General features: G+C 40.5%; 3 protein-coding genes across 4 annotated transcripts; 1 reads left to right on the top strand and 2 right to left on the bottom strand.

Annotated features, from left to right (window-relative positions):
* The first annotated feature begins 4,986 nt into the window (after nt 1-4,986).
* On the top strand, nt 4,987-8,396 carry mfap5 (microfibril associated protein 5). Its single transcript, XM_078252748.1, has 7 exons — nt 4,987-5,011; nt 5,772-5,847; nt 5,959-5,991; nt 6,121-6,147; nt 6,282-6,369; nt 7,335-7,408; nt 8,004-8,396. Exons 1-7 carry the CDS (start codon nt 4,988-4,990, stop codon nt 8,114-8,116), a joined length of 435 nt encoding a protein of 144 aa, XP_078108874.1. The 5' UTR covers nt 4,987; the 3' UTR covers nt 8,117-8,396.
* Nucleotides 8,397-8,441: 45 nt separating this feature from the next.
* LOC144519529 (adaptin ear-binding coat-associated protein 1-like) lies at nt 8,442-14,999 on the bottom strand. Its single transcript, XM_078252737.1, has 7 exons — nt 14,851-14,999; nt 13,751-13,851; nt 13,225-13,329; nt 12,920-13,001; nt 12,688-12,796; nt 12,318-12,465; nt 8,442-10,155 (listed from the first exon to the last, which is right to left on the bottom strand). Exons 1-7 carry the CDS (start codon nt 14,949-14,951, stop codon nt 10,043-10,045), a joined length of 759 nt encoding a protein of 252 aa, XP_078108863.1. The 5' UTR covers nt 14,952-14,999; the 3' UTR covers nt 8,442-10,042.
* A 580-nt stretch (nt 15,000-15,579) lies between these two features.
* Nucleotides 15,580-17,683, bottom strand: aicda (activation-induced cytidine deaminase). Of its 2 annotated transcripts, none has more exons than XM_078252743.1 (5): nt 17,505-17,683; nt 16,630-16,795; nt 16,253-16,535; nt 15,942-16,076; nt 15,580-15,835 (listed from the first exon to the last, which is right to left on the bottom strand). In XM_078252743.1, the coding sequence occupies exons 1-5, from the start codon at nt 17,522-17,524 to the stop codon at nt 15,828-15,830; spliced, it is 612 nt and encodes a 203-aa protein (XP_078108869.1). In that variant the 5' UTR covers nt 17,525-17,683; the 3' UTR covers nt 15,580-15,827. The 2 variants fall into 2 exon arrangements, with proteins under 2 accessions (XP_078108869.1, XP_078108868.1); XM_078252742.1 differs by having other exon boundaries at nt 15,961-16,076; nt 17,505-17,682.
* Nucleotides 17,684-20,234: the final 2,551 nt, after the last annotated feature.

Here is a 20,234-nt window from a genome sequence, read left to right as displayed (position 1 = left end):
AGGGCCACCCCACAGGCTCTCCCTGGTGTCCGTGTAGCCCCGATATGTCAAGGGGATGATGAGTGTCTCCCTCTTGATCTGACAAAGCCTACTGTAGGGTGAGAGCCAGTGAGAATTGTGACTTCAGGGGAATGTGTAATAATATTTATATTAGTCAAGTCTATGCAGAGTCAAGTTTCCCTCCCAATGCAGTTGTAACGGTCTGAGACTCTGAGACAAAAGGTGAGGAACTATGGCCTTGATAGTCACTTTCATCTTTGCACAGATAACCACTTAACCATAACCACGCATAGAAGCTCTGCGTATGTGCTCCGGAGGGCTGCAGATCGCCAGAGCTAGGGCGGAGTTGGAACGCAGCTGTTCCGCAGTCAGTGAAAATACACACATTGACTTTAATGGAAACCTATTGACTCTGCCACCGTTCCGGAGCGGATCCGCAGCCGTTCCGCAGTTGGTGGAAATTGGGGTAAGAATAGAATAAAGTACAAATACAACTGATAAAATTATCAATAAATAGACATAAGTTACCCAAAAAGCTAGCCTGAACAAGTGAGTCTTCACTTGTCCCTTAAAACAGTTCACATTCTCAGCAAACCTAATGCTGGTTGGCAGAGCATTCCAGAGTCTGGGTGCCAAAGGCTCTATCCCCACATGTCTTCAGACAAGTGCGTGGCGTGGATAGCAGATTTTGGTTGATAGACCTGAGAGACCGGGAGGGGGTGTGTAGGTGAATTATGTTGGCAAGATAAGCAGGGGCCTGACCATGTAGAGCCCTATTAACCTGTCTCCGCCAGATGGATTGCTTCGCATTTGCTCGGCATATCCATCTGGGAACTTTCCGTTGGAGAACTTTTGGGAAGGGGCGAAAATACTGGTTAGCTGATTGGATAAACCATCTGTCATCACTAACCTGACTCCGCCAGATAGCTCGCGAGATCAGGACGGTCTCACGAGCCAGTTGATATATCAAACTCTTGCCGAAACCAGTCGGGAGAAGAGCAAAAACATCTTTTCCTCCGAGAAAAGCCTCCAGTGCCGTTTTTTGCTCTTCTTTCAATGAAGGAATATTTTCTAATTCGGATAGAACTTGCGCGATAGCTACTCTCATCTCATCCGTGGAAGCCGCCATGTTGTTTAGACTGAACAGTCGCTTCTCACTGTGTCACACCTAAACCCGCCTCAAAACCAACGCTGATCGGTCGGTCGTTTGGCAAACGGCTCCAAATTTTCTCTATCTCAAGATGCCAGACTGATCTGCGAGTGGAAAACTGGAGCTCGAGAGATCAGGACGGTCTCACGAGGCTAGAGCCCTATAGGTTATGGTGAGAATTTTGAATTGGATCCTGTAGGTTACAGGAAGCCAGTGAAGGAAGCAGAGTAGAGGGTTGATCTAGTAAGTAGCCTAGCAGCAGCGTTTTGAATGGATTGTAGGCGCTATAGGACAGATTTGTTGAGTGAGGAGAAGAGTGAATTGAATTAGTCAATACGGGAGGAAATGAAGGCATGGATGAGCATCTCCAGTTCTGACTGAGAGACCACAGCCCTTAATTTGCTAATGTTGCTTAAGTGGAAAAAAACAGGATTTGGTCAATGATTTGATGTGAGTTTCAAAAGATAGGGATTTGTCAAATGTCAACCCAAGGTTCCTTAGACTAGGCCGGAGCACAGATGACAAAGGCCCAATGTTCTGCTTAATCAGAGGGATAGCGCTGTCTGGCGCTATGATTAAAACCTCTGTCTTATCTGGGTTCAGCTGCAAAAAGCTTTCAGCCATCCAGTTGTTTATGGTGTTTATGCAATCCAGGAGCCTTGTAAGTTTGGATGTCTCATTTTGCCTTAAGGTAAAATTAAGCTGAATGTCATCTGCATAAAAGTGATAAGAGATGTTAAAATTGTGAATAATCTGACCCAGATGCAATATGCATAAAGTAAACAATATTGGGCCCAACACTGGACCCTGTGGAACACCACAAGACAGGGGCAATGATGCAAAGTGGGAATCCCCAATAGAGATATCAAAACTTCTATCTGAGAGATAGGATGTAAACCAGTCTAGGGCCACTCCTGATATGCCCACCCATTCATGTAATCTATTAGTCATGATATGGTGGTCGACTGTACTGAAGGCAGAACTGAGGTCTAGAAGTACTAGCAATGAGCATAGACCTACGTCTGAGGCCATCTGAAGGTCATTATGGACTCTCACCAGGGCGGTCTCAGTAGAGTGTCTCTTCCTAAAGCCTGACTGAAATTTGTCATACATTTACATACATTCATGTCGTGAATTTTGGACAACAATGATAGCTTTGAAATGGGGCGAAAACTGTTGGGTCCAAATTAGGCTTCTTTATTATAGGTTGGATAGTGGCATGTTTAAAGTAGGACGGGACATAGCCTGTAGCCAATGAAGAGTTGACAATAGCTACTATACTAAGGCCAATGGCAGGAAGTGCTTTTGAGAATAATGAGGGTGGTATTATATCCTGTGGACAAGAGGACATTTTCATTTTCTTGGTCAGGTTTAGCAAATCATGGAGGCTGATTGGATGGAAAGACTCAATGGTAATAGGTCTAGGTGAAGGAAGGCAGTCTACATGAAGGTGTGACCCAGGCTGAATATTTGATCTAATAGACTCTACCTTATCAATAAAAAATCACAGCAGCCTATTACAGTCATCTTGAGAGCATATTGTAACTCTGCCACATCTATTTCTAAATGTGGCACATTTACATGCAAATGAAACTAGACTAGAAATAGTCACAAAAAAACATCTTATTGTGGAATGGATCACAACTTTTAATTTAGGTCAGCAGAGGCAAATACTGTATGTTTGCAGAAAAATGTAAAGTTATAACTTAGTTTTAGTGCTTATTTTACAAATATCTTATTGAAGGCATCACCTGTTAATGCAGAATATTCCAAAGTCACTCAGAAATAAATGAAGTATAAAAAGTGATGCCAAAACTCACAGCTACAACGGTGTCTTTTCGATGGAGTCTGTAAAGGCAGACATGATCTTCTCAAATACAATTCATCTTCTCTAACTGATTTAAAGACTTCCCCGGGAAGATATGGTTTCTCAAAATCAGAACAAACCGAGCAAGATTTATTTATTTCTATGACAATAAATTAAACCAAGGCTGCTGTTTCTGCATTATGAGCCATCACTGGACAATATCCTGTACTATGCACATATCCTGCACTATGCAGATTTATCTATTTATCACTCTTTGCTACCTCCAACTGTGCAATATGTCATCTCTATTCATCCGCACCTTACTCATCTGTATATCTGTGTTTATATACTGCCTGTTATAAGGTTGTTTATTATGTAAATACAGTTGTTTTATTACTCTTATTATTATAACTAATTCTATTCTATTTTTCCATTTCCTATACTTTATGTATATTTTTTCTCCTATGTCTACTTAATGTGTATTTGTGTTATTCTGATGTGTGTACATTTTTTTTCTTTTGAGCTGATGTAGCACAGGAATTTCCCCAGTGTGGGATTAATCTTATCTTTTAATCTTACATATCTTATCTTATCTTATCGTAACATGGTATAACAATTAATATGTTTGTATTTGTATTTTTTGCATGTATTGATTAATAGTTTACCTTATAAAATGTCATAATAATAATAATAATAACAAAATATACCCTTCACACCTTTCTGGAGCCCAAGGTGACCTCTTCAAATATCTCTTTTTCTTTCACCAAAAGTCCCAACCTCGAAGATATTCAGTTTATAGTGATGCAAACCAGAATATTTGGTGTATTTTTTTGCTTAATAAATGACAAATAATCAATTCATATTTTTAAGAGTTTTCTATTGACCGACTAATTGATTAATCAACTCATCATTCCAGAAGTAAATTAAACAAACAAAGTGTGGTTTCCATGGAGAATTTAAATCATCCATGTTCAGGTTGTGCGACACATGATGCGGGGAGAGGAAATACATGTTTAAAACACAGGACTGTCACTGATTATTACAGCAGAGACAACCTGGGCTTGGCTCACATAATGGCATTAACTGTACTGTCAAATCAGTAACTTTTTTTGACTGACCCCTTATAGGATTATTTGTGGAGGCCAAAACCCATTTTCTTTGTGCACTGCTCCACCTGCAGGTTATATTAAATAGTGCAAAAGTCACATTTGAGGCCCACTGTGGTTGGGTGCCTTTGCTAGTAATTAGTGTCTTTCAATTGCTTCATTATTTAGTTTTCTCCATTAATATGAGAACTAATCCAAGCAGATTCCAGAAGAATGGTAAGTAAGAAACAAGTAGAAGATATATTCAGACAAGACTGTGTTTATCTTAAATAAACAATGACTTTGAGTATAAAGAAAAGGGTGTTGACAAATTCCTCACTTGTGCACCTTTATAAATTTAATGGAGCCTATTTAATGAACAAGAGCAACTGCCCTACTTTTTGTGGAAGATGACAGGATGAATGTTTGGCTTTGTGTGGTAATCAGACACTAGAAACAGGGCTATGGAACTGTACATCTGTCTAATAAAATGTCTGTGTGAACCAAAGAAGAAAAACTCTTTACATGAAACACATCAGATTGAGGCTGCATGATACATCTATTTACTAGATTGGGGCAGGAAGAAAAAGTAAAAAGCAAGAAAACTGTGATGGTTAGGAGGACAGGGGGAGGAGGAGGAGGAGAAGGAGGAGGGAGGAGGAGAGGGAAGGAGGGGAAAGAAGAAAAGACAAAAGATTCATAAAACTAAACTAAAGCAGTTGTGGACGACAGCAAAAGTTGTAAGTACGAGTTAATTATGCTTCTTTTTCACCCGATTTTAACTCATATTATAGCAAATACACAGAGGTGCATCTGCACATGCAGGATCTCTCACATCCTAAGATATTAATGGTAGGATATTTCCTATTGATAGGATGTAAACATGAACTGTAAGAGTGAAAGCTCGGCTGATTTACATAAAAATTTATATTTTACAGTAATGCGATGTGTGGTTGTATGCAGAGTTCAGTAAGTACAAGCAGTGAAAAACATGCCACTCTCACAATCAGATCAACAGAGGCATGCACCAAGTTAAACCAGGACAATCCAGAGTTTTCAAATCAGTAATTGTGACTCTGGAATTATTGGAGCAGAAAAATGCAAAACTGTCAATGATCAGGGGGCTTTGTGATGATTGTACAGTGGGAAAGCAGTAATAGGTTCTATGAAAAGAAAGCTGGAAAAGAATGTGCGACTGTACCAGAGGAGGGGCGGAGGGGCTCTCAAATAGGGCACAAAAAAACACATTCTTTTGAGAGAACTCACGTCTTGGACTCCAAAGTTACACTGACACATCACGAGAAGAATGATGCAGGGCGGGAGAGGGAAGGAGAAAGAGTGAGGGCCAGACGAAAAACTTATTTTAAGAGGTAGAAACTTTATAAAGTGTCATTTAAAACTTGTTCTTACAGTTGCTTCTCTGCTACTTAATCTGGTCGTTTACAAGCAGTCCAACGTCTACATAAATAAACTGTAGAACAGATTATTCCAATGCAAAATGACATCAGGCACTCCTCTATAACGATGTCAACTTATCCAAAACACAGCATTACTCTCTGTGATTTTAGCTGGAGCAAAACCTTAGGAAAAACATTACAGTGACCTGGGAGCATTTATATGCAAGGAGATTAAAGGAAACATAAACAGCAACAAAAATCTTGAGTGCGGATATTGAACAGTTCCACTCTGTGAAATCATTCTGACTCTTTTCCTCTTTGGTTTCCTCCAGCTCGTAAAACTCACCCTCTTACAAGTTGAAGGAATGGGCAGCCTTCCAGTGGTCCTGCTCCTCTGCAGTTTCCACGGTAACGCTGCCAAACAGAACACACAAATCATCATGTTTAATTACGGTTGAGTCGCTGTGTGTTTGTTTTTATGCTGCGAAACACTCCCCTCATGTGGTTTCTGTTCCACAGCATTCACAGCTGTTGCCCAAGCCCAGCAGCCCGGTAATGCTCTTCTCCTCATAAGCCTTATTCAGTTATGTTGCATGACATCTGTCAGTCTGTGAGTCATTGCAATGGGTCACTGCTAAGATGTGTTCCCAACCTGATCGTGTTTTCTCTCCTTGTTTCTAGAGAGCACTGACGCCACCTTGCCAGCCAGTGAGTGACAGCAGATTGGAGATGACCTCTGACCTCTCAGGAGGCCCCGCGAACGTCGTGAAAGTTTCCTGTGCTTCATATTGTCAGTGTGATTGATACATTTTAAATATGTATTGTCTCTTCTGTCTCTGCAGACTGTAGGGAGGAGATGTATCCTTGCACCAGGATGTACTCGGTTCACCGGCCCATCAAGAGATGTATTGGTGCTCTTTGTCTCTACAGGTGGTTTGCAATCTTTCTACAGAACACCAGTTCTAATTTAGCAATTGGGAATTAGTAGTTGGTCCCTTTACTAAAGTAAAAGTAGTGACACCGCAATATAAAACTACTTCATGACAAGTAAAAGGCCTGCCTTCAGAATTTCATTTTCATCAAGTATCTTAATATTCATGCATAAATAAGCAACAATCAAAGATTAATTTCAGAAAAAACACGTTTAGTTTTAATTTATCATAAGGACTGTGCAGGATTGATCTGCCAGCTTAAGCATACAACCCTCAACTGTCATCAGATTTTTGATTAAAATGTTGATAAAACAGCGAGAAGAGCAGAGACAAAAACAATAGTACAGCAATCTTGTATAAAATAAACCGAATCTGCTCATTATAAGAAGCTGATTGAATAAATAATTTCAGGGCCTTTTAGTCAAAGCATATTAGCATTATCAGCAAAATGTATTAACAAAATGTACTTAAAGTATCAGTGCTCGTTATGCAGCAGAATAGCCCCTGTTCGTGTTTTGATTGGTTGTTACATGTTAGATGTTATTATTGGATTAATATCACTGATGCATAAATTGGGAAGCAGCTTTTTAATGTTGTAGTTGGTCCAGGTGGAGCAAACATTTTAAAAATGTAATCCAAACAATAACTACGTATACAATTTTGAGGTACTTGTACTCAAAGTATTGTCATTTTTCTGCAACTTTATACTTAGTTATTATATACATATACAGTATAAAGTTGGTATATAAAGTATATAATAACTAAGTATAAAGTTGCAGAAAAATGACAATACTTTGAGTACAAGTACCTCAAAATTGTACTCCAGACAGTACTTGAGTAAATGTACTGTAAGTAACAATCCACCCCTAGTAACTGTAGTTGCACCTTGTCACACCAGGTCAAACTATCACTTCAGCTCTTTTACAATACTCATGTTAATGTTTTCTCCTACTTCTGACGCAGCCTTCCTCGTGTCTACGTGATCAACAATGAGATCTGCATGAGGACAGTGTGCCAACAGGATGACTATCTGAAAGGTGAGATACTCGCGACTGGAATGCTCTGCAAAAGATTCTCAAACTGTTTGTTTGTAAGTTTATTTGATTAGGACAATGCACATTAATCAACATTTCTGTAAAATGCGCCAGTGTTAGCCAGTCAGCTAATTTTCAACTGTAGTCCTAATTACCTAGCATGCGTGTCTTTATGGTGGACAAACTCATTTCCATTTCATCCCTCAAAACCATCATATCATCCTTGTTCACAGACATATGCAGTTGCTTCTCTACATCATTTTTCCAGCTAAATATTTGAACGGTTTCTCCCTCTCTTACTCACCCATGTACCTGTGCACTTCTCTCGTTATAAGTGTTTACTGTTGTCTGTGTAGTATTTCAAATTGTATTTTATGTAATTTCTATGCATTTCTAATGTATTTATTTTCTAGCCCTCCTTCCCTTTCCCTAAATGGCTTTGCCAATTGTCAGGCCACCATTGTAAATAAGAACCTGTTCTTAATGACTTGCCTGTAAAAATAGATGAAAAAAAAATACTCTACATGTAAAATAAGCATGATGTTGGATATACGTGATCATGCATTTACAGAAATGATCCGTCTTTTGCACATTACAGCCGAACTGTGCAGAGAGTTGTCCGGGTGGCCCAGGCGTGTTGAGAGGTCATCTAATAGGAAACGCTGTCGCAATCGCCGTAGCAACCCCAAAACCTGGGCAAACAAGGCCTGATGGGGCCCAGGATGGTGATGTGACCACCTCTGAGGATGGAGCCTCAAACCAGGGACGTCGTCAAATAAAAACAGCCCATAACACCATAAATCAAACACTCGACACCTGTGGGTCTTTGTTTTTTTCTCTCTCACACATACACACAAGTGTGCAGAGTCATATCTATGTTTATGTATTAGTCTTTTGTGTGTGAAATATTGAAGCTCATTTCATCTGTGTTTTTTGACACAGATCATGTCTTCCATGGTTTATGATCCATTAAAGGTACTGTAGTAATGGGCCTATAGCAGCACTGAGTCATTTCATTGTACAAAGAAAGACCCACTCTATGTATATCTTTATGTTTTTCTTTGCATATACACTTCCATATTCATATACAGTTTGAATAACAAGTAACATTTGGGAGAGATGCATATAATTTAAACAGTAAACAAATTGACAGACATTGTTTAGGGTTTTACACTCATACAGTCTCATGTTCCAATCAAAATCTATCGTTACACCACTTGTCAGCTGTCACAACACACGTGCATGTGATACCAGTGCAACATAAGCCATCTCTCTGTACATGACAATATCACAACAAAACACTTCATCAAACACAGACTAGCTTGGTCCCACATTGCATTTGCCTGCATCAGAATACCATTAACATTACATCTTAACATGGAATTGAAGTTCACAGTTAAAACCCAGTTTGTACAGTACAACATGCTGTGTGATTGAGGTCTGCGACCTGACCACCTTCACAAAAAAAAGAGAGAAGCAGATGAATGTCTCCCCAGACTGACTGAACAGTGCAGAAACACAGACCTATTCATTGAGGAGGAGAGAGGTCGTGACCTAAATGACTCACCAGTCGCAGCTTTAACAGCTGGGCTGAGTAGAGATGACATAACATAGACTAAATCATTTCGGTTTCCCCCTTGAGGCAAAGATAAAAGCACTTGATGCCTCTCTTTCTTTCGCTAACACCCTATCGCATCAAACATTCCTAATTCTCTGTCTCTTTGTACTGCTTTACAGTTAAAACAATGCACACAGTGCCAAGGACCCATCCCCTGTGAAATATGTGTTCAACAGCTGCAGCTCAATTTGAAATGTCCTCTCAAATTGATGCTGCAGAGTCACTAGAGAGCGCTAGAGAGCACAACTAGTCTGTAAATCAGCTTCTTTCAAGTAAAATCATTGCGTGGTAAACTTCACCTTAACGTAAGTCGAATATTTGAGCAATCCCTGTGTTAAATGCAGACTTTATGCATTACTAACTACGTAGACAGAGTAGAATGCCAGTCAGTGCATATAGTCAGTCCCACTGCTGGGGACTTGAGAGATCAAATAAGCTACAGTACATACAGATGACAACACCAATGACATGAATTACAAACTACCAACAATATATACATTTAAAATAAATATTCTCTGTACAGAAATTCATTCATTATTATATTTAATTCGATTTCATCAATAAGATGTTTCTGATTATGTCTCCCTTGCTCATATTTCTATTGTGTATACTCTACGATAGAAATCAGCAAATATACCATTAAGACGAGGACAAAAAGGGCAAAAGCTGAATTCAAACGGGAAAATGGAAACTAGAGCGCTAGATTGGATATACGGAAGGAGAGAGGGAAGAGGATCCCCAAGTAGGATGGGGGGGGAGGTGGGGGGTGGAGTGGAGAGTGTGATGGCCTGTAGTTGTAAATCTTTCTAATTAAGACTGGATTATGAGGTCAGGGTGTATCGCTGGCTAAGAGCAAAAGCCATGAGGGACTGAACTAAAATAAAACAAACTAGCACAGGGGGTTACCCTGCTTGGCAGGGAGAGATACGGGACCCCATAACGGGGGGAAACAAAAGTTGCAAAATGTGCTGCATTGTTTACAGAGAGATAAGTGGGAGACAAACAAAATGTATCCATCCTCACTTCGTGGATACGGAGTCAAAGTCTCCCCACAGGTCCGAGCTGGCTGTGGTGGTGGGGTCGGAGGGAGCTGCTGAGTTGGAGTTACTGGTGTCCAGGTCTAGCAAAAAACCTGGTTAAAAAAAAATAAAAAATACAGAAACATAATGCACCTCTGAAAAAGTAACAAAAACATAGATTTCTGATGTGACGGTTTGTTTCTTATCAGTCTAAGAATTCAGCAACTTTAGGCAGGATTACAAGAAATGCAAAATCTTTATTTTACAAGTAATTTTACCTGCTATGATGTCTAAAAATTATAGTTTGCTAAAGGGTAAGTTCACCCAAATAACAAATAAACATACAATACTTTCCCACTCACCCTAGTGGTATCTAGCCATGCAGATTTAGTATTATATGCTGAGGTTTTGAGATATCGACCTGTAAAACGTCTTCCATTACCCAAACACAATGGAAGTGAATGGGGCTTCATTTGTGCTGTTTTAAACATTGAAAACTCAAAAGCAATGAGTCGTTCAACAAACAGTCTCCCACACACTTTCTTATTAACAGTTTTCTTGGGGGCTATTTCTTTGGTAGAGAGGAGTTTCAATGAAAACTGTGGATTATCCTGAGAAATTGGGGCATCATTTTGTGGAAATTGCGTTTTTCAATGCTTTGAGCACCACAACCAAACTTCCATACACCTTTCATTGTATTCAAATGGCTGCAGAAATTTCAGAGACAAGCATCACCAAACTTCAGCACATGAAACCGAAACTGTGTGCATGACTAAACACAACTTGGAGTGCGTTGAAAACAATTTCAGTTTTTTGATATAAACTAGTGTGATTTTCAGTTTAAAAGCGTCTTTGCTACAGAGGGCCAGAGAGGACAGGGGCAACAATATTTTCTTTAAAGGAAAATTCCAGTATTTTACAACTGGAGTCTATCGGTCATAGTTTTGGTTACTATCCCTACAGGTCAGCATAACATTGCACTCACCACTTTCATTGTAAAGACTGTTGAAACAAGTGCTCCACTGGAAACAGCTTTACAACAGTCCCCAATGGGGCAAAGGAAATACAAGCTTTCAACAACGAAAAACTTTCCTCTGGTTTACATTGACTATTAACATGAACTCTCAATCTGTATGACTTCTGAGGTCACACTCTATGTCCCACTGTGAATGAAACAGCTGCACCGATCTAGAACAACCTGTAGGTTGAACACGGATGTAAAGCTGCAATGCAATGGATTATTGGGGTAATAATGTTAAACATTTAACCTTCCTTTAGGACAATTAAGTTAAAGGACAATTCCGGCGCAAAATCAACCTAGGGGTTAATAACACATGGGTACAGAGTCGACCATTCTCTGGGATATGTTTTTATGGTAATCGAATGTGACCAGTTTTATCGCAAACCGCTAATTAACTTATAAAGCTAGTCGTCGGGGCATGCGAAAGTAAAAATAAATTGCTATTTCTATACCACTAACAACGCTCAAAATAGCACCACACTTCCACGGTAGCATAATGAGGGTCCCTACATGTAAACCGAAGCACTGAGAACTTTTTTTCCCCAAGATGGCGCCTGCCTAATAAACTGTCTGTACACTAACAAAGTTACATGTAGGGACCCTCATTATGCTCCCGTGGAAGTGTGGTGCTATTTTGAGCCTTGTTAGTGGTGTAGAAATAGCAATTTCTTTGTACTTTCGCATGCCCCGACGACTAGCTTTATAAGCTAATTAGCGGTTTGCGATAAAACTGGTCACATTTGATTAGCAGAGAACGGTCGACTCGGTACCCATGTGTTATTAACCCCTAGGTTCATTTTGCGTTGGAATTGTCCTTTAAGATTGAGTTAAGATTGGGCTGGCTGTCTCTACACTAACAGTGGTGAGGACAATGCTAGGCTTACTGATAGATATGTTGACCAAAAGAACAACCACCGGTCTCCAAATTTTGTTTTCTCATGATCATGGGAAATCATTTTTGTGATTTCAACATAACACAATGAATGTATATATATATATATATATATATATACACACACACACACACACACACACACACACACACACACACATGGTGTGATCCTGATATAACAAGCTATCAAATTACTTTCTTGTGATTATGGAATAATTATTGTGGGATATATAGGATAACAGAGCATCTTATGTGGAGATCATGATGTATTTATTTCCAGATGATGAGAAAACAAAACGCAAGACAGACTGTAGGTGCATGACCTCGCCGGCTTTCTGTACTGTAGTGTTACAATTACCCACCGGTGTCACTTCCTCCTGCAGATGGTTGTGTGTTATGATTGGTAGATCTGGACGAAGGAGGTGGGGCTAATTTTCCCCCAGGAGGAGGTGGAAGAAGCCCAAAGCCTCCTGAACTCTGCGGGCGGGACCTGTCCTTCTTTTTTGATTGCTGGAAAAGGTATAATTAGGAGATCCCCAAAACTCAGTGAGTGTGTGGGTTTATACAAGTTCCCAGATTGTTTGTCAAGACCACAGAGAAAACATACTAAAAGAGATTAAAAAAAGTTAAAATAGTAGTATACATCTGGTGGTTCAATCGTCAAACTGAGAGCAATTTTGCTCTTCCACTAACCAACCTTATAAATATTAAGTTGAATGAAAATAAGGTTACCCCAATATTGAGAGTAATGGTCTGTCCTTCTTTGAAGCCTAGGTCCAGTTTAGGGGTGGTGTCTGGAGCCTGCTCCTGCTTCTTAAATTCATCTTCCTGTTTCACCCACCTGGAGAAGACGAGGAGAGACAGAAAAGGCAAAAGTATTACGAGACAGTTAAATAAACCAGAATAAATAAGTTCACTACTTAATTAGTTATTATTCGTGACACACTATGAAGCAGCTGCATACTTGAAGTGGTCTTGAAGTGCAACATTGAAGTCAAAGGAATCGCCTCTGTCTCCAAACCCAATGCCTATGAACGCACTTCGGCCTATGAGAGGAATGAAAACAACAAACAAGGGTTAGGGTTTAGTAAGAGATTTGCGAGGTAGTGCACACAAAAGCGCACTTAACCTGGCAGTTTCTCACAATAATCTGTACACTACAATTAAACAGTTTCACATCTCTGCTCTGGACCATCCTGTTCAAACATGTTCTAAATTATGAGCACATTTACAAAATATTTATAGCTTAGCAACAAACAGTTTACCCACCGTTGTCATCCTGGATGCGGAGCACAAAGTAACGGCTTGAGTCACTAACTGTTTCCACTGTGATGCCAGGGTACTCGACCACTGGTGCTTGGGCAAACAGCTCCCCTGTAGAACAAAAGAAATATGTTCATTATCTATTTGGCAAAATGGTCCAGTGGAAATTTGGATCACGAAGAGACACTAAAAAAACTCAACTAAGAAATCCTCAGATTTATAATAGGGCAAGAAAGTAAACATTTGGCTTATGCTGGGCAAGATGGATCCAACTTCTAGTATTCAGATCATATAACAAATGGGCCAATATAAAGTATAATCCAAGGACAACAACCATGCCAACACCTGCAATGCACAGACAGAAAGAGATTATCAGCCTGTTTGCTTCAAAATAAACTGCATGCTTCGACGTGGGCTGGGTCACCTTGGAATAGATGAGTAACAGAGAGGGGGATGTTGAACACAGTGAAATGATTTACAACAGCGACAGTGCCAGTAAACAATGGCACTGCTCTGTCTGCTTCTCTCTCACCAGAGATTTTGTCTTCCAATTTCACGTAGGCCACTTTGCCCCGGGCCGTCACACGCATGCGTCCTGTCCAGTCGGGAGCATCCAGCTTCCAATCAGCAGCCCTGGGACACAAATACACACAGGCAGTCAAAGAGATGTAGTGTGATGTAGGTAAATTGGTGACAGTGGTTCATTGAGACTGATGTTGACACGGACGGGGAGAATAGTCAAGAAAAACAGGAGATTTGTGTTTTGGGTGCACGTGTCTGTTGTTATGATTCGTCCAAAACTCAGACATACTGTAGCTCTGTTTTGGGCTATTTTCTATGTGAACAGACCGTGACTAAGGCATCAGACCTACGGCTGAAATATTACATAATCACCCTTACTCATTGTACATATGGTCACTGGTTAACCAATCATGTGTCTCATGGGCCTATGCTACTGTTTGGTTGGTGTGATGTCTACTCAGATGCAGCTGGAGCACCAGCCAATGAAAAAGGGCATAAACAATTCAATGTCAACCTTTTCAACAACACAACAGCTCTCCTGCATGATAACTCAGAAACAGATAAAGGTGTCTGTCAGGACAACACTTGTCTTTCAGTTTGATTACCCATGGCCATGTTTAACCTTTGTTTATCAAACAGCATCGGCCCTGCTGAAGTGTCCTTGAGCAAGGCTTTTTTACAGCTCCAGGGATGCTGCTCTGTTATACTGCCTACTACCTAAATGTCAGACAAGCAAAATAAGAGTATCTAGAGCTAAATAAAATGTAATTACCAAGAAAGTTGTCCTATAAAATCACTTTTAAGCAGTGTAAGCATTATTTATCCTGATGTGCCATTGGACGACAGCATATTAACTGACAGGAATGTAACCCATCCATCCCAGTCCCTGTTTAGAGGGCTAACGCAGTGCAGGTATAACCGTACGTATTTCCCATGATGACCTTGTAAATCATACAATAACAACCGGCACAAAAACCGCCGTTACTTGAGCTACCGACATGATTAGGGGATGAGCTCGGTAGGTAGGTCGCCGAGGCAATGACTCCTAACGGCTGCAGCTCGCGGATGCTGGGTCAGAAATCTTGCCATCAGGCCGCTGCTCCCCCTCACCTGATAGCCCGGTTGGAAGCTCTCGGTGGGATTCGGTAAACGTTGACTTCAGGTTTGACACAGAGGACCGCCTCGTACTCGGACTGACCGTCAGTCGCCATCTTGACTTTTACTCAGTCGGTGGTGCACGCCGCCGTTGGTAGTGACGGTGAGTGGCGTGTCCGACCGTGCGGCGTTAAAGCGTGACCGTAATAGACGGTGTATTTGCGCACAAACTGGCGACCCAGCTTCACTGCTACTGTTTCAGTGATGCCCTTAAATCGACATTCCACCAATTATACACACAAAGATATTTTACTTAACATGGAAAGTACAAAAGTACTTCTGAGCCTGCATCAACTAAATGAAAATATCTTAAGTGACATCACATGAGTAGTTTTGGCTTGGACTCGGAGACTGTACAGCAAGCCTAGCTACATTACAAACTGGGGCATGCCATGGAGTTTGAAAGAAATGAGCATTTACCACACAAAAAGTGTTGACTTGTATTAGGAGCTAACATTTAGGATATCTCTGCTTCTGCTGCTTCAATTTGAACCATTTACATTTTTGCTTATGTCTCTCCCATAATTTGCCACTATAGTTCACTTTTAATTTGCAGTCAGTCCAATGCTCAACACTTATTAGCAGTTAGCTGGATATATCACCAGTTAGCGGAAGTTCTATAATCATTTTTGAAAAGCTAATGTTAGCTTGGCTAACATAAGTTAACATCAACAACACAAGACATAATTATCGCATTGTTTTATTTCACATGACCATATTGCTACAGAAACAGCAAGCAGCAGCTACCTAATGTTGCAAGCCTTGCCACAACTTTTCTCATTCTCAGTAAAAGCAGTTGTAGTGATGGACCAACACCAACATGTCTTTTTCTATACAGACTTAATGATAGACCTAATGGTAACACCAGATCACAGGTCACAGGTATTTTTCACAGTCCAAGAAGCTTGAAGGCATCTCTTAAATCTTCTGTTTCAAAAGGCTGAGAAAGAAAGAAAGGAAGGAAGGAAGAAAACATGTAATTAATAGAATTTTTAAACAAATCTTGATTGGTTTGACTTAAGACTGCAGATTGAAGAAAGACATACAGTATAGTAAATCTTCTACCTGGAGGATGCGGTTGAGTTTTCTGGCAAGGCGAACAGAGTTTGGGTGCAGCTCTTCCCAGGCCTTGAAGTTGCTTTGCTTACGATCCACAAAGGTCTGCCAGCAATAAAAGAAGTCTGAAGAGAGAGAGGAAAAAATGATCATTGTTCACATCCAGAAAGCGACCATGATAAGGAAAACAATGACTTTTTAAGTGGAATCTGGCTTGTTTGATCTTCCGTTAGTTTCTTGCTCTAGAATCATATAGCCTACACATCATCTCTACCACATATACACAGATTTATGCCTCCACCTTTATAACTCATGACTGTGATCTGCACGCCAGCTTTTTTCAACATTCTTAGGCCGTCTCTTTCAGGGCTGTTCTCCGTGTCACAGAAGTAAAGGCGAGAGACGAAAATCCTTAGGCGAAGGTTGGGCGTCCGGCTGAGGAACTGGGACAGTCTGATGGAGCAGTTGGCACAAGGAGACCAGGAGCAGAACCAGGTGATGGAGTAACTGAGCCTCCTCTCTCCAGTACCTCCGCATCCCCACAAACCAGGGCACAAGGCTCCAAGGTAGCGCAGGAACAGCAGCTATGGAGAATGAAAAAAATAACAGAGATAAAATCATCCTATACTTTTAATTGTTATTTTCTGCCTTTCCCCCATCTTGACCTACATAACTTACCTCTACATGGCAGCCATTGCGATTGCGGAGGTGTCCAAAGTCAAAGGATAAGGAGTCTGGCCCCACTCGCCTCTTCACTACAAAGCAGAGATATGTCTCATGCCGACCCTTTGCCCAGCGCATGTTCTTGTAATGGTAGATGAACTTTTTTCGGGGCAAAAGCACACTGAGACACAGGGATAAAAGGTGTCCTTTTTATTAAGTAATGACATATGTGCGCAGTACATCCTACCTAAAGAATACTTAAAATGTTCTTTTTTAAATAATAGATCCACTTAAAAAAAAAGTGCAATCTGAATTTATCAGTCAACATTTAATCAGTAATAATGTTGTTCTCGAAAGCGTTGCTGTTCTGTTAACAGAATTCGTTGGCAACAGAATCTCAGTAGTATTCTGTAATTATGCCAGGAAAGTATATGAGACCAATTCTGTAAAGAAACTCATTAAATTACCATTTTAACTTATTATTAGTCAGATAACGCACACATGAATTCAAGTTTGATACCTACAGTAATTAGCACAATAAACTCATGTTAAACCTGTGGTTAACCAAATGTGAGTAATCAATAGTCAAAAGACGACTAACATTCACTGCTTTTTTTCACTCTCAGTTTCACAACTTTTAGCGAAACCAGGACATTAAAGGCCTTCATCACTCATTAATACTGAAACCTCAATTGATGATGCTCAGAGGTGGTATAGTGCCATAATTATTTAAACAGAATTTCACTAAGAATATTTTTATACTAGTATCAAAGTATCATCACTTGTAAAAACCCTTTTTTCATTTAACAGTATGCATGTGCAATTTGTATAAATATGTGTCAAATAGAAAGACATATATCATATAAATAGAATGTATCCATTTTGCTCACCTGTCTAGCTTTGTAATCATTTCGAAAGACGCCCTTTGCTTTCTTACTCGGCGGGTGCAATAAATGGAGGTAAATGACAAAGAGTGAAAGTGTGTGTGTGTGTGTGTGTGTGTGTGTGTGTGTGTGTGTGTGTGTGTGTGTGTGTGTGTGTGTGTGTGTGTGTGTGTGTGTGTGTGTTGGGGGGTTAAAGGGAGGGAACTGAGAACATATATCTCTAAACATAAACATCCTGCAGACAACAAAGGCAGCTTCTGGTTGGACAGAAAGATTTTTCAAAGTACATTCAGGGGGCGTGATACAAAAGAGATGGATGGATTGTATTTTCTTGCTGCAAAACAATAAAAGCTATAAATAAATTGCTCATCTTCTAAATTCTTTTAAAGGCATCACATTTTCCTGTGTTTTAAACATTTTAATGTTAGTTCACATGGTGATTGAAGTGAAACCATTCTTTTGGTTACAAGGCAATAAAGGCATTTTATTGATGGAAGTAGATTACACAACAAAGATTTTACTAAATCTGAGTGAACACACATGAGAGGAGGAGTGTTTGACGTAATTTGTAACCTTTGGAGTTTTTTTTACAGACGTCAGTAAACTGAGCCAATTGGCTGGAACTTTCATAACACTTAAGACTCATCCAGTCTCTGGCCCTTCCACTTTAGTTTTCCCAGATCATTAAGTAAAAGCTTCCAGATACCTTCTCACCTTGATCCACAGTGGGATCGGCACCGACCCCTCCTGCTATTCAGCCTTTCCACTTAACTTGTTCCCCCACATCCTCTGGGCACCAACATGTGGTGGAGCCATAGGTGATCCCAGACCTTGGAGGCCCCTGACACCTACTTCATCCTCTGATCTGGGATTTCCCAAACTGTGTCAGACTGGGAGCAGAACTGTGATCGACCTCCCTGACCCTACGTGTGTGCTAGAACGGCCGGCCAACTGACCGACCACAGTGTGTGAATAAATCTCACTCACAAGCCTTTGAACCATCAGATGCTGTCATCCGTCCTTGCCAAATCAGGATGTGTATTATTTTGCTCTCGTCTTTTCTTTGCTCTGTCTGTTTTAGCTCTGGCCCAGTCTGCTCACTCAGTGGCACTGCATGCAGGCATCCTACTTTCCCATGACTCCCCTCACCCTCTCATGCACTCTGTGGTTTGGGGAATTCACCGTTTCCCAGGGTGGCTGTTTTTGGAGCTCATCTGTGTGTGTGTGTGTATGTGTGCATGTGTGTGTGTGTGTGTGTGTGTGTGTGTGTGTGTGTGTGTGTGTGTGTGTGTGTGTGTGTGTGTGTGTTTGCCATCTGTATGAGCATGTAATTAACACAGTCTATATGTTATACATCATCTGGAACTAATTTATCTAATTTATCCTATGATTGTGTGGTGCCCCAAAATTCTGAGTGATTTGTGTGTGTGTGTGTGTGTGTGTGTGTGTGTGTGTGTCTGCATGATCTGAGCGACCTCACATCATATTGCATTACTCTTACGGTGCACTAAGCCTAATGTCTCTGCACATTTGATCTTGTGTGCATGTGTCTTTTCTCGACTTTAAGAGTCTGATCAAATGCCAAACTATATGTAACCACTTCCTACCCAGCTCTCTGAGTTTGACCACAGTTGACCAAGGTCATCTCACAGTCACACATGAATGCTCATGTGCACTACCACTGCTCTGATGTGTGTGTGTGTGTGTGTGTGTGTGTGTGTGTGTGTGTGTGTGTGTGTGTGTGTGTGTGTGTGTGTGTTTGTGTGCGGTGGAGTAGTACAGTATGGCCAGACACGGCTGTGCATTTAACCCATAGTCAGGGGCAAAAACTGGGTGTAGGAAATGCCAAGTCATACTTTCCAAAACCCACCCGCCCACACCCTGCACACGTGCACACAAACACTCACACACAGCCATACCGTGCAGACACACATGACCACAGTCACAAACAGACTTTCTTTCCAGTGTGTGAACTCACATCTGTTTCCTGACAACAATAATAGCTACAGATCAGGCGGGTAGAGGCCCAACAGGTGTCTGCTCTTTCACAGTCATGAAGAAACGACCTGATGATGACCAAGAAGTGGCACAAGTAAAAATACAGCTTTCACAAGCTGAAAATGACCTTACCACACACTAACTCATGCATGTAACAACACTGTTATGTTACTGGGTGTCTCAGCTTTTTCATCAAAGTTAATTAAAGGACAGTGATTTTCCACTACAGCTTGCATGATTGAGTTTGCAATAAAGTATAGGCCTTTATTTGTCTTCACATCAGGTGAGATATGCCTCCTTCCCACACACATTAACATTGTACAAACATCCTGTGGTGTTTATCTGTGGCACATTAATGCTACACTGACTTTGCCTGAGGTTAGCAGGAGGTAGATGCGCAATGCGAGCGTGTGAGCTGCTAACCATATTAAGGTTAGCCTCAGACTGGGGCTGTGTGCATTTCCCCACTTAGTCACATAAACTGCCAGTCACCTGCAAACCACACACATTCTTGAGTCAGAATACCTATGCATATACTGTATTTAATGTGCTGTTTAAATCTGCAATTCAAATTAGTTTTGAAACTAAAATCCAAGTAATTCTTTCACAATATATATATCACAATAACATACAATATTTTAGGGCTGCAACTAACAGTTACTTTTATTATTAATTAATCTGTATTTGTAATTCATATTTAATGTAATATACTGATGTTACCACAGCCCAAAGTGAAGC

This window comes from Sander vitreus, chromosome 6 (genome assembly GCF_031162955.1).
Source record: "Sander vitreus isolate 19-12246 chromosome 6, sanVit1, whole genome shotgun sequence".
Taxonomy (NCBI): Eukaryota; Metazoa; Chordata; class Actinopteri; order Perciformes; family Percidae; genus Sander; species Sander vitreus.
Note: the sequence above shows the minus strand (reverse complement) of the source record. Positions and strands in the feature narration are given on the sequence as shown.

Excerpts from the sequence above, each read along its gene's own strand:
- mfap5 (XM_078252748.1), top strand. The coding sequence starts at position 4,988 with ATGTGTGGTTGTATGCAGAGTTCA. Across the intron at positions 5,992-6,120 it reads TGCCCAAGCCCAGCAGCCCG|AGAGCACTGACGCCACCTTG; the intron begins GTAATGCTCTTC and ends CCTTGTTTCTAG. Across the intron at positions 6,148-6,281 it reads TGACGCCACCTTGCCAGCCA|ACTGTAGGGAGGAGATGTAT; the intron begins GTGAGTGACAGC and ends CTGTCTCTGCAG.
- LOC144519529 (XM_078252737.1), bottom strand. The coding sequence starts at position 14,951 with ATGGCGACTGACGGTCAGTCCGAGTACGAGGCGGTCCTCTGTGTCAAA. Across the intron at positions 13,330-13,750 it reads ATTGGAAGACAAAATCTCTG|GGGAGCTGTTTGCCCAAGCA; the intron begins GTGAGAGAGAAG and ends TTTGTTCTACAG. Across the intron at positions 12,797-12,919 it reads GCACTTCAAGACCACTTCAA|GTGGGTGAAACAGGAAGATG; the intron begins GTATGCAGCTGC and ends CGTCTTCTCCAG.
- aicda (XM_078252742.1), bottom strand. The coding sequence starts at position 17,524 with ATGATTACAAAGCTAGACAG. Across the intron at positions 16,796-17,504 it reads ATGATTACAAAGCTAGACAG|TGTGCTTTTGCCCCGAAAAA; the intron begins GTGAGCAAAATG and ends CCTGTGTCTCAG. Across the intron at positions 16,077-16,252 it reads CACAGTCATGAGTTATAAAG|ACTTCTTTTATTGCTGGCAG; the intron begins GTGGAGGCATAA and ends CTCTCTCTTCAG.